We start from the raw sequence: 13,715 nt of genomic DNA on the forward strand, positions 1-13,715 counted from the left end.
CGTTTGTTGTTATTTTGCATGTTTTTGAAGCCTTCGCTGACATTTTTTTCTCACTTTTTCCAATGTCTTTGTCGATTTCTTTATATATATTTTTTTGGGGACATTTTTGTTGTTTTGACCACGTTTTTATTTATTTATTTTTTTAATTTTTTTTACATTTTGGATGAAAAAAAACCCCAAATTTCTGTTCTGAACTCTTATCAAACTACGTCTCTCGCTCTTTTTGGGAAAAGTGTTCTCCCTGCTCGACATTTAGGGCTGAAACTAGATTAGATTCAACTTTATTGTCATGGTGCAGAGTACAAGTAACCTGACTCCACCAGATGGATCGCTTCGCATTAGCTCGGCATATCCATCTGGGAACTTTCCATTGGAGAACTTTTGGGAAGGGGCAAAAAATCCTGGTTAGCTGATTGGATAAACCATCTGTGGGGCCAAATCAACCAATCAGATCAACGAAGCGTAGGAAAATACAACCACAAGCCAGGCTACCCCTGCTGCTGCTGCAGGCAAAGCATAGCTCGTTAGCTCAGCAAGCTAGCAACATGTCGGTAAAGGAGATTTGCCGTTTGTGTAACGAGGATTTAGGAATAAAAGACCCCATTTCAGGTTCCTGGTCCATATTCCAAAAGAAGGATCCAAGAGAAAAAAGCATTAGCGAGCGGCTAACAGAATCAGGGCTACCGCTGTCTGAAAATCCTGGTTAGCTGATTGGATAAACCATCTGTCTATCACCACCTAACCCGCCTCAAAACCAACGCTGATTGGTCGGTCGTTTTGGCGAACGGCTCCATATTTTCTCTATCTCAAGATGCCAGACTGATCTTGGAGATCAGGACGCTCTCACGAGGCCAGAGTACAAAGACAACGAAATGCAGTTTGCGTCCAACCAGAACTGCAAAACGAGCAGAAAAGTGCAATGTGATATACAAAGTATAGACAGGACAAGAGATATAGTGCAGTGTAGACAGTAGTGTACAGTTGGTTTACAGAAGGTGGTTAATTAGTCATATAAATTAAATATAAATATGTGCAGAGTATTAGCAGTTACCTTATAGAGCAGAATATATGGCTATGTGATATGAACAACATGTACAGATATGTGCAATCTAGTAACACTAACTAACGATCATTTTCATCATTTCATATTAAATTAGGCAGGTTGATTGTGGCTGTATTTGTCTGAAAATGAAACTGTGAAACACAAATCTAAGGCTGCAACTAACGATTATTTTCATTGTTGATTTGGGGATTATCTTCTGGATGAACCGATTACTTCTTTGGAACAACTTTGGACAATTTTGTTGCTTTTTCTGGCGTTTTTTCAAAGTTTTTGGCACTTTTTTATGTAGACAATTTTGTCGCTTTTCTCTATAATGGCTAAGGCCTTTTTTTCAACTTTTTTTGGGCTTTATGTCGACCAAACTGTAGGTGAGAAAGTTATATGAGACATGCAAGAAGACAGTCAACATATTTGACTTTTTCTCCTAAATAAAAGCATTTGGGGCATGTGCAACCCTAATAATGGGGCATTTTTAGGTCTTTATTGACAGGACAGCTGAAGAAATGAAAGTGGAGAGAGAGAGGGGAACGACATGCAGCAAAGGGCCACAGGTCAGAGTCGAACCCGCGGTTGCTGCGTCGAGGAGTACACCTCTATATATGGGCGCCCCTTCTACCAACTGGGCTAACCGGGCGCCCATATAAAAGCATGTTAAACACAGACAACAGCTTATTTTCAAGACGCCGGATGAACTGTTAACCCTCGTGTTCTCTTTTTGAGTTTCTAGGTCAAAATGTAACACTTTTGTCACTTTTTCCCGATGTTTTTTTCTTTTTTTCTGCTCCTTTTGATGTTTTTCAAGATTTTTCCGACACGTTTTGCTCCCGACGCATTTAAGCCTCGCGATGTCTTCTCGTCCACCGAGCAACTTTTAGTTTTTCTGGGTCAAAATTGAAAATGAAAACTTTTTTTCCACATTTTTGTCACTTTCTTTTCAACGTTCTTTTATAAGAAAATAAAATAAAAAATCTTCAAATGCTATAAAATTGAATAAAACACCCAAATTCAAGTAGTGAACTGATCATTTATTTTACTCGTGAAGAGTAATAGTTGTACGGAACCATCCAAGTTAATTGTTTTCTTTTAAATTTGGTTGAAAAACTTTTTGAAAATGGGTCAAATTAATTTTTAATTTAATTAAATAAGGATTAAATAATAAATTAAGACGTGAGGTCAGAAATCACATCCCAAATAAAACATCAACTGTACTTCCTAATACATGGACATGGAGGGATGTGGATGAGCTTATTTTGGCTGCATGTGCAACTGGAAACTGGAGCCAAAAATCTGAATCAGAAAGCAGTTTATTGCCACAGTGAGTTACACCTATACGTGGAATTGGCCTCGGTGATTGGTGCATATATACAAACATTAAACATAAATAAGAAGTAAACAATAAATACAGAAATATGTACAAAAATAGCAATATATATATTGCTATTTTTGTACATATTTCTGTATTTATTATATATATATATATATAAAATATAAATGAATATTATAATATATATAAAAGTGTCTCTAAACAGCCCAATAAAAGCTGATTCTGGGTCTGATTATACTGAATTATATTACACATATTATATATTTATTTCATATATCTGTCATTGATCTAAATGAGGTGGTGAAAAAAATCAATTAAATGTAAACGTAAACCGCGCTTAACGACGTTCAAACCAGGCGACACGTCAATAGATAACCCTCAGACGTCATCAGCGTGCGACTAACTTCTGGTGACAGGAAAGAAGAAGGAAAGATGGCTGCAAGGTTACTGCTCCGCTCGGCTGTTCGAGCCGCGACAACCTGCCGGGCTGCCCCGGTCCCGGCTCTGACCCGCGGCATGGCGGCTGGAGGTGAGGACCGAACCGACACCGCGCTATGAAGCCCGAAACAACCGTTAAAATATATATACAGTAGGCAATGTGACCGCGGCGCTCACTAGCCGGTTAGCATTAGCACCGTTAGCATTGCTGCTCCGCTAGAAGGGATACAGCTGCGGCGACGAATGTTAAGTTTAGGCACCGAAACGAATAGCTGAGGAAAAAAGATCGTGGTTTGGTTTAAAACACTCCGGGGGGATTTACCACATTTTTCTGGCTTAAAGTATTACAATTATATTGTTATATCATCCTAGATTTTGCCAGATTTAGCGTAACTTCCGCCCGTAACGTTACGTGTATCCCTTCTAGCCACAACTCGCTAGCAGCGGGAGGTCAAACGTGATTTTCAATTATAATTTCTAAAATCAATGGGAGCTACAAATACATTTTGGTCAACGGTGTCTCTGCTGAAACGTGTAACGTTACAGTTTAGGAAAATTGTACTTGTTTTCAAGCTGACATTGAGTTCAAGCACAGGACGTTAGCCTGCTAGCTAATGCTAAAGCGTCTCAAAGGAGTAACTAGTACAGGTGTTTAACGTTCCAGGTGACTTAAAGGACACCGTAGTTTGTAAAGTATTCAGATCCTAGTAATAAACACTCTATTATGTGATGGAAAGGATTTCTAAGGAGGTTGACCTTTCTGTTAAAGAGTAAGATCCTTTTTTGAAACATAAAATCATCCGCGAAACTGCGTTCGCTAAACCCACCAGACTCCATGTAAATAAACATCAATTTAAGCATCGTAAAAATACACTTCATTCAAAGTCGATAGAAACAAAATGAAGCTATGAAAAGCCATTTTCTGTAATTTTTCCACTTTCCCAACCATAACAACTCTAGTTTTGGTTGAAATAAACACAGTTTACCGATTTACATGTGAAGATATGTTGGCTCCATACACGCTAAAAGTACTGTTTATTTAAATGGAGTCTGGTGGGTTTAGAGCTAGAGACTGCAGAGCTGTTTCTGGTTAAACAGAAAGGTCTCAAAGAGGTTTTAAAGATCTATCTCTGAAGGGATCCTTTCCATAATGTTGTCAGACACTTAAAATATTAATCTGAGACTGTCAGCGGCAAAACAAGCACTTCTGTAAAGGTAAATACAAGCTGGACAATTGTCCTGTTAACTTACATTGTAGCTTGTTTCGCAAGCTCGCTTAATACTGGAGCAATGTCAAAGATTGTTGTTCCCGTCACTTAGATACAAAAACATAGGAACATAGGGTCCAGGTTGGAAAAATAAAAAACAGTAGTAATCCCTCCCCCACTTATTAGGTCATGAATTCTTTCTACCAAGAAGAATGAGGGGCGCGCGCCCATATGTAGAGGCTTAGTCCTCGATGCCGCGGGTTCGACTCCGACCTGCAGCCCTTTGCTGCATGTCATTCCCCCTCTCTCTCTCCCTTTTTCATGTCTTAAGCTGTCCTATAAAAATAAAAATCCCAAAAATTCCCCCCCCCCCCCAAAAAAAGATATTTGATTTTCTCCATATTGCCGAGCTCTCGATACAACTCCACTGAAAGTTGAAGGATGATAATATGAAAGTATTATTTATGGCAGTGGTTCTCAAAATTGTTTTCAGTAATGTACCCCTTTTTGAATTGTTTCCTTAAGCCAAGTACCCCCCGACCAGCGCTAATTATTTTTGGTAGAAAAAAAAAGTCTCTATAAACAGGAACAGTACAACAAGAACAACAGCCTTGTAACTGGAAAAAAACATTTAAATGCTAATGAGAAAATTAGACAAAAACTGTAAAAAAGAGAAAAAGATGGTAGAAGGAAGGAAGGCAAGAATAGTTCAAAATAGTACCAAAAACTACAAAAACAGTGACATAAGAAGAAAAAAAGTGAGAAACTTGTATAAAGTAGGACAGTAGAAGGAAGGCAGGTAAGATTAGGTCCAAAGAAGGAGACACAAATGTCACATTTTTGGTAGGAAAAACCCCCATTTGAGAACCACTGATTTATGGGATGTGTTGCTGTGTTGACTCCTGTCCTGTGGTCTCTCCTCAGGGATCCCCACTGACGAGGAGCAGGCCACCGGCCTGGAGAAAATCATCATGAAGGCCGCCAAGGAGGCGGTGCTACGCATTCATCTTCTTGAGTCTGTGATCACGTTTACGTAGGGCTGCGCAATTAGATCTTTTCCTCATATTGTGCAGCCCTACGTTTACGTGCACGCTACTGTTCCCAGTATGATACAGGCGATGTCAACGGCTTACAGGATCCTCAGAATGGCATCATTTATATCATATCCCCTCTAAGCATATGCTTTACGTTTGCTACATATGTATACCAGGGTTCGTACGTTTTGAAAAGTTATGGAATTTGAAAAATGCAAATTATGAAAATCAAGTTTTAGGCAAAATACCACTTTGTTGCTGAAAGGACAACGAAAACAGGTATGGATGCACTCTCGACACCTGCGCAGATTACGGCTGAATTGTTTTATTTTTCTGTTACTTTAACAGTTGTGTAACTGCTATAAATCATCGTATGCTTTGTAAGTGGGCTTAAATTAATCATTAGAGGGCTAAGCTTTCAATTGGTGTGTCGCATGGCTGTATATTTTGAAGATTTAATGCTTTAAAGTTATAAAAACGCGAACGAGTGGAAGTTTTATTGAGGTTACAGCGACATGGAAAGGTTTTGGAAACATAAAAAGACCCAGAAAGTTTTGGAAAAGTCATGGGATTTTTTTTTTTTTTTTAACACATCATAATAATATGTGATTAATAATAATATGTGATTAATAATAATAATAATATGTGATTAATAAATGTATTTTCACTTCGTCTTAACCTCAGCGTTGTATTCGGGGAGCGATATTACGACTCCCACTATGAACCACAGACATTATCATTCATGTTATAGTTAACCCTCTGAGGGGAAACTTTAACACTGATTTGTATTCTTATTGGAGAATGTCGACTGACATTTTCAGGAACACACAGTCATGGAAATTTGCCGAAAAAGTATTGGTTAAAATGCGTATGAAGCCTGGGCTTATTCTGTTTTAGGGCTGGACGATTTTGGCTAAAATCATAATCGCGATTAATCGAAGAAGTTACCTTGATTACGATTATTGAACGATTATTTAAAAAAAAAAAACATTCTTATAGGCTACTGTAAATATGTTCACGGTTATTTTTTCTAATGAAAGAGTGCATAATCCTATCTTTGTGATTCTAAAATAAGGAAACAACACACAGATAGCAATTAATGCTTATTTATTAAATATTTTCAAACTTAAATCTACAAACTGTAGATTTTACAATGAAATAAAAATAAAAAAGTAAATTAAGTTTTAATGTAAACGCGGAGTCACGTGACTACACACGCGGCGGCCGTAATATGTTTTAAGGGGAAAGTACATTAACACACAGTGGGCGGCGCGGAAATATTAATAGGATTAAAAGACCGAAATAATCGACTTGGTAAAATTACGTCTGTTATAGGCTCTGAATTTCGGTTTCGATTATTTTTCGATTAATCATCCAGCCCTATTCTGTTTGTGTATTCAGAATAAGACTTCCGAAATCTCCTCCTCTGCTCTACGTACTCAACATGTAAACTACCGTTGAACACACTTTGCTGTACGTAAACGGCAGTGTGGATCTTTTCGGACGCTCTGAGCTGTAACTTTTCGCGTCACTTCCTGAGTGCCTCCTTGCCGTTGAAGACGCGTAACCGCGGCAACCCCTGCCAGGCGAACGCTTAAATTACTGAAAGAGGGGAACAGCTACACCGACGGTTGTTTAAATATGTAGAAATGTAAATTAGAGCGGTGTTGACGTTACAGAGCTCCTCGGTTTCTGTCCGTTTTGTCTGTTAAGAACGTTGTCGTTACTACCGCGTTGCATTGTGGGATACTTATGCCAGTGTTTGCATAATGTAATTTTTTTTTAAAGGAAATAGAATGCAATTCATGTACTATTTAAGGTTTCGTGCATACTAAAACATCTCTCATGCTGTTTTTAAGCTACTAAATAACATGTTGGTGTAGAATTTCAGACGCAGACCTTTTTATAAATATAGCTTTTTTTTTTTCTGATTAAGATGTGTGTGATAGGTCGGTATTATTTGGTGTTTTAATAATAATAATAATAATAATAAATTGAATTTATATAGCGCTTTTCATGGACTCAAAAGTCGCTTTACAGGGCAGGGTAGATTATAAAAGCATAACAAAACAAAATGAGCAAACAAAACAAGATACAGATGAAAAAGGGGAGGGGGGCAGGTGGACTATGGGTAGGCTGAGGTGAAGAGATGGTTTAGATGTTTTAGAAGCCTTCTTCAGACATGTATACAGCACATTCAGAATCTGCGTCTCAGTCAGGGTTTTTACTGCAGTTTGTGACCGTTTACGGCTTCCCTCGACGATGAACAGCCCCAGCGCGTTGACTTGATCGCGCTACCTCCACCCCTCCGCTCGTATCCCGATGAGCTGCGGATCAATGGAAAGCCTCCCGCGTCGCAGAATCCAGAGTATTGATTGCTCCCCCTGTGCGCTCTCTCCGAGACGTTACACAAGCTGTTCCACGTTGAGGTAATTGAGTCTTTCAGGAGATGGGGAAGTTCCCCCGAAACCGTTTCCCCAGAGGCTGTGCCCAGCAGGCGTGTGGTGGGACAAACATGCTTTTATTTAAGAGAAAAAGTCAAATATGGTGACTGTATTATTGCTAGTGGTGCACGATATATCGGCGGCCTGTGTAATATCGGCCGATATGGTAATTTCTTTTACACATCGGTATCTGTTCGATGTCAAATTTAGGGATGCACCGAATATTCGGCCACCGAAAATTTTCGGCCGAAAATGGCCCAAAAGGGCATTTTCGGTTTTCGGCCGAAATACCTTTATCACCGAAACAATACGGCCGAAAATGTTGTGATGACGCAAACAGAAAACGCGACCTGCGTGTGTCAGTACCGATCCGTTCCACCTGCAAAGCGTCTCCTAAGCAAAGAGGTTGAGACGGACCACGGACTGAAAAAAATGAAAAGTGCTCTTAGAGTCTGTCAGCACACGTTTCAGTGAGATCTGTTCGGATCCTCTGCACTTCATCGCGACTGTACTTGATCCGCGTTATAAAGACCATTACTTGGATGCGGAAATAAAGCAGGCGCGACGAGAAATGATCCAGGCCGCGATGGATGCGGAGAACCCGCGATGGAGACGGAGACGCGCGAATACGCAAGACCCCGCCGCAGGAGATCAGAGCGCAGAAAAAAAGACTTGTCTCGCTGCACCAGATGAGGGGCATGCACCCTCGTTGTCTGATATGATCAGTGAAATCCTGCAAGAAAGTGCCTCAATTAATAATAATAATAATAATAATAATAATAATAGGTAAGCTATTCTGTTCTTAGGCTACTGTATACTGTATGTGACTATCAGATTGTAGCCATATTTCTGCTAGATATTTTTTTAATTAAACTTTAATATTAATTTATACAATTGCAATGCCTTGATTTTAGTAAAGTTAGTACACAGTCATAGCCATAAATGCAATGGTACTAATAATTGGCTTAATTTCTTTCGGTGTTTCGGTTTCGGTTTTCGGTCTTGGTTTCCTCTTTTTTCGGTTTTCGGTTTCGGCCAAGAATTTTCATTTCGGTGCATCACTAGTCAAATTATATATAATTATATAAATATAAATGTTTTCTTCTGAAAATCTGATGACAGTCATATTTTGCACACAGGTAATGGTGCCCAATATCAGTCATTTCGGAAAATAAATCTCAAAAGTAAAAAAGAAAAAAAGGGGTTTTGGAAAATAGTTTTTTATTTGATTATCATAAAAATTAGTTTTCTATACAGAGATATCGACATCAGTAAATATCGTTATCGGCCATAACAGCAATATTAAAGTGCCCATATTATGAAAAAACACTTTTTCTGGTGATTTGGGGTGTTCTTTTGTGTCTCTGGTGCTTCCACACACATACACACTTTGAAAAAAATCCATCCATGGTGTTTTGAGTGAGATACGGTTTCTGAATGTGTCCTGCTTTCAGTCTCCTGGTGAGCTGGTCAAAATCGGCCTCGGACTGTGACGTCACAGTCCGAAATGAGCTGGCTAACCACAACCGTTAGCTCGTAGCGTTGGCCGGCTAATGCTAGCGCTAACGCTAGCATGCTACGTCGTTCTCAATAGCAAAGCACTGCTACAACACACACAAGTTCACCATAATCTACAAAAGAACTACTTACATGTGCGCCCTCATTTAGAAGTCTCCCAGCTAATCCTGCCTTGTAACTGACCAAAGTTGGAGAAACAGGCTTTCTTTTACTGTCTCTAGAGTTAGCTAGCCGACATGCTCCACATCTGAGCTACTGAGCATGTGCGAGTGCAATCAAAGATGGTACAGAAGAAGAAGAAGAAAAGAGGTCTCACTCTGTAGCTAAAACAGAAACCAGGTGAAGAGAGGATCTGCAGCAGTGAGAGAGAGCTGTGCAGTACAACAACAATATGGTGTTTTTTGAAAATTAAACCATGTAAACCTATTCTGGTACAACCTTAAAATACAGTTATGAACCTGAAAACGAGCATAATATGGGCGCTTTAATATCGGTATCGACCACAATTTTCACATCGGTGCATCACTAATTATTGCGCGTCTCATGTAGTTTTACTCACTTAGAGTTTGGCCCTCCATAAAGCCTTAAAAAAACAGTCTGAAAACAGGTCCTTAGTCAATATAGAAGACTGAGATTGGCTGACTGTATCCTGTCTCCTCCTCCAGGACCCCTACAGCATGATGAAGCCTAAAGAGTACGCTGGCTCCAAGGCCGATCCTCACCTCGTTCCCTCCATCACTAACAAGAGGATCGTGGGATGTGTCTGTAAGTCTCCTTTCTAAACTCCTAAACCTTATCTGGCTGGTTTGGCTGAGTGACTTCACTAGAGATCTTTCGGTTACACTTTACTTGAAGGTATCTGCATAAGAGTGACATGACACTTGTATTTTATGCTGAAGCTGAGACAGTTCAGAGTAGAGAAAGACATGATGGTCCTTTTTCTATCGCTCTTTTGTTGAGAGTATTTTGACTTTCTGCTCCATTGCCTGGTATTTGTCTTTTGTCAGTGACAAATAAAAGTAAATTGCACCGGATAGTTAACATGGCCAGCAGGATTGCTGGACTTCAGTTAAGTTCTTTGACCACAATCTGCGAAGCTAGGGTAGTGAGGAAAGGACAAGCTATTTGCGGTGATGGGCTACATCCCCTATTTCAGGCATATGAATATCATCAGGCAGAAGATATAGAGTGCTGTCTTTACAAACCAACCGGGCTCGCAAATCATTCATTCCTACCAGCACTACTGAATAAATTAGGGAAAATAACTTGACCCTTTCTGGGTAATAATATTGAACGTTGGTATAATACTAAAACGCCACCGATGATGATGCACTTTACTGTTGATAGCCCATTGGTACTAATGACATTGCACTTTGCTATTTGTGTACGATGTGGAGATATTTGGGATTGTGTATTAGGGTTGTGGAGAGGAAGGAGGGTTTGGTGGTCTTGTTGTTGTCTGTTGGTTATGGTCTGTCTGTCTATTTGATTTGCTGTATGGTGCAAGATGAATTTCCGAAAGGATCAATAAATGTCTATCTATGAACACATTGACCGTGTCATGTCACTCTCCGAGTTCTCTGTTGCACGACTAAAACTACTTTTTAAACGTACACGCGTTCCACCAAAACAAGTTCCTCTCAAACTATTGTATTATCACGTGGTTCCGCTCATGGGTTCCTCCGCCGCACTTGAAGGGGTTTTTTTTTTTTGTTGGGGGGGAAAAGGAGCCGCAGGTGCCGGGGGGGCGCCCGCCGCCCCGCCGGGGGGGGAGGGGTTTTTTTTATTTGAGAAATCATTAAATCATAATCATTCACATGTCTCACATAGATGAGTATCATTAATCATTAATAATCATATATAACTATCAAACTGAACAAATTTGTTATTTCAGAAGAGTGTATCAAACTGGTAGCCCTTTGTATGACTCAATACCCAGGAAGTAGCTCTCAGTTTCAAAAAGGTTGGTGAACCCTGGTTTAGAGAAATGCCAATAAACCAGAGCAGGTTTTTCTCCCGTCCCGGGATGATGTGTGGACTAGCCAGACCCTCCTCCGCAGCGCTGTGGAGGAAGGTCTGGCAATGCGAGACTACGTTGAGCGCAAGCGTTGGACACTGTGTCGCGCGCGGATACGACCAAAAGCTTCACCTCCACGTTCCGTACCTGTTTTTACGTACGCCGTGACTCTCCTTTTTTTTCACAATAAAAATATGAATCATTATTTATTTTTTGTATTTTTTTGTCCCCTGTGTGTGTGACGTCCTTCTGTCTCTCTGCAGGTGAAGAAGACAACACGGCCGTGGTCTGGTTCTGGCTCCACCAGGGTGACGCCCAGCGCTGCCCCTCCTGTGGGTCCCACTACAAACTGGTGGCCCACCAACTCCCCCACTAACCCCCCCACACACACACCTCTCTTAACATAGACATAGGTCTCTAATAGCATATGTTACTAGATACATATGTCTCTAATAACATGTTACTAGATACATATGTCTCTAATAACACATGTTACTAGATACATATGTCTCTAATAACACATGTTACTAGATACATATGTCTCTAATAACATATGTCTCTAATAACACATGTTACTAGATACATATGTCTCTAATAACACATTACATATGTCTCTAATAACATGTTACTAGATACATATGTCTCTAATAACATATGTCTCTAATAACATGTTACTAGATACATATGTCTCTAATAACATATGTCTCTAATAACACATTACATATGTCTCTAATAACATGTTACTAGATACATATGTCTCTAATAACATATGTCAATAATAACATGTTACTAGATACATATGTCTCTAATAACATATGTCTCTAATAACATGTTACTGGAGACATATGTCTCTAATAACACATGTTACTAGATACATATGTCTCTAATAACACGTTACTAGATACATATGTCTCTAATAACACATGTTACTAGATACATATGTCTCTAATAACACATGTTACTAGATACAAATGTCAATATAGACATATGTTACTAGAGACATATGTCTCTAATAACATATGTCTCTAACAACATGTTACTAGATACATGTCTCTAATAACATATGTTACTAGAGACATATGTTACTAGAGACCTATGTCATTAATAACATATGTTATTAGAGACATATGTTACTAGAGACCTATGTCTCTAATAACATGTTACTAGAGACATACGTTGTTATAATATAGACATGTATCATGCAGCTGAAATATTCCTCTTAGCTTCAGAACGGGGAGAAGAAAGGTCAGATAGTCTCCAGGAAGTGTATTTATCCTGGAACATTTTATTTCCTGGAGTTGTGAGCCGTCGTCTGATTGGTCTCTGACTCGTTCTGTCTAGAGATGTTCCGATACCATTTCTTTCCTTCCCAATATGGCCGATACCGAGCACCGATCAGATACCCATGTGTGTCATATTATCTACTATCTACTATCTCTGTATGGATGTGATGCGACCGCTATCATTGTTGTTTAACTCTTTGGGGAAAGCCATTGTCATAACTGGGAAAAGAACGTGACGTGGTATCGGTTCGGTGCATAAACTCCAGCACTCGCTGATCCGGTACCAGAGTTTTAGGCAGCATCGGAGGCTTTTAGATACCGGTATCGGAACATCTCGTTCTGTCTCGTACTTGATAGACCTGCTGACCTCATCAGTCTTTGCTTTACGTGTCGGCGCAGGGATCACATGTGGTTTGGGACACAACTGTTTTCTTCAAACATTTCCATTCATCGTTCAGTTTACATTCACACACTCGTGTACTGTATTGTAATGTTACACTCTGGTCCACCTCACTCCTTTGACTCAACCAATAAAATCCTCATACTTTATATTTCTCTGCTTTGCTTTTTCTTTTGTTTGTGTTCTGGTTTCATCTGCGATCCACAGTTCAGATAACGTTAGACAAAATATATTTTACGTGTCGTGCCACTAATTGGCCCATCCCTCACGGAGTTACATGATGACACCAATACAAAAGCTATTTCATCCACAGCTTCCCATCTTAATGTCCACACACAACATGCTCTACTCTGCACTAAATCAAGCTGAAAGAAAGCGTATTACAGCAGCCACAACACGACCGTGTAACCCATAGGTTGTCCAGTTAGTGAAGGTAACGGTTAAGGTTAGGCATTTAGTGGTGATGGTTAAGGTGAGGGTAAGGGTTAAGGTTAGGCATTTAGTTGTGATGGTTAGGGTAAGGGTTAAGGTTAGGCATTTAGTTGTGATGGTTAGGGTAAGGGTTAAGGTTAGGCATTTAGTTGTGATGGTTAAGGTTAGGGTAAGGGTTAAGGTTAGGCATTTAGTTGTGATGGTTAAGGTTAGGGTAAAGGTTAAGGTTAGGCATTTAGTTGTGATGGTTAAGGTGAGGGTAAGGGTTAAGGTTAGGCATTTAGTTGTGATGGTTAAGGTTAAGGTAAGGGTTAAGGTTAGGCATTTAGTTGTGATGGTTAAGGTTAAGGTAAGGGTTAAGGTTAGGCATTTAGTTGTGATGGTTAAGGTTAGGGTAAGGGTTAAGGTTAGGCATTTAGTTGTGATGGTTAAGGTTAGGGTAAGGGGCTAGGGAATGCATTATGTCAATGACGGGTCCCCACAAAGATAGTGTCACACACCTGCATGTGTGTGGGTGGGTGGTTGTGTTTGTGTGTGTATATTTATGTGTGATA

At 39.7% G+C, this 13,715-nt stretch overlaps 1 protein-coding gene across 1 annotated transcript; it reads left to right on the top strand.

Moving 5' to 3' along the window:
- Window positions 1-2,768: 2,768 nt before the first annotated feature.
- LOC120545731 (cytochrome c oxidase subunit 5B, mitochondrial-like) lies at window positions 2,769-12,878 on the top strand. The gene is made up of 4 exons (XM_039780292.1): window positions 2,769-2,916; window positions 4,958-5,025; window positions 9,695-9,794; window positions 11,310-12,878. Exons 1-4 carry the CDS (start codon window positions 2,820-2,822, stop codon window positions 11,420-11,422), a joined length of 378 nt encoding a protein of 125 aa, XP_039636226.1. The 5' UTR covers window positions 2,769-2,819; the 3' UTR covers window positions 11,423-12,878.
- Window positions 12,879-13,715: the final 837 nt, after the last annotated feature.

The sequence above is a fragment of the Perca fluviatilis genome, chromosome 17, assembly GCF_010015445.1.
Source record: "Perca fluviatilis chromosome 17, GENO_Pfluv_1.0, whole genome shotgun sequence".
Lineage (NCBI taxonomy): Eukaryota > Metazoa > Chordata > Actinopteri > Perciformes > Percidae > Perca > Perca fluviatilis.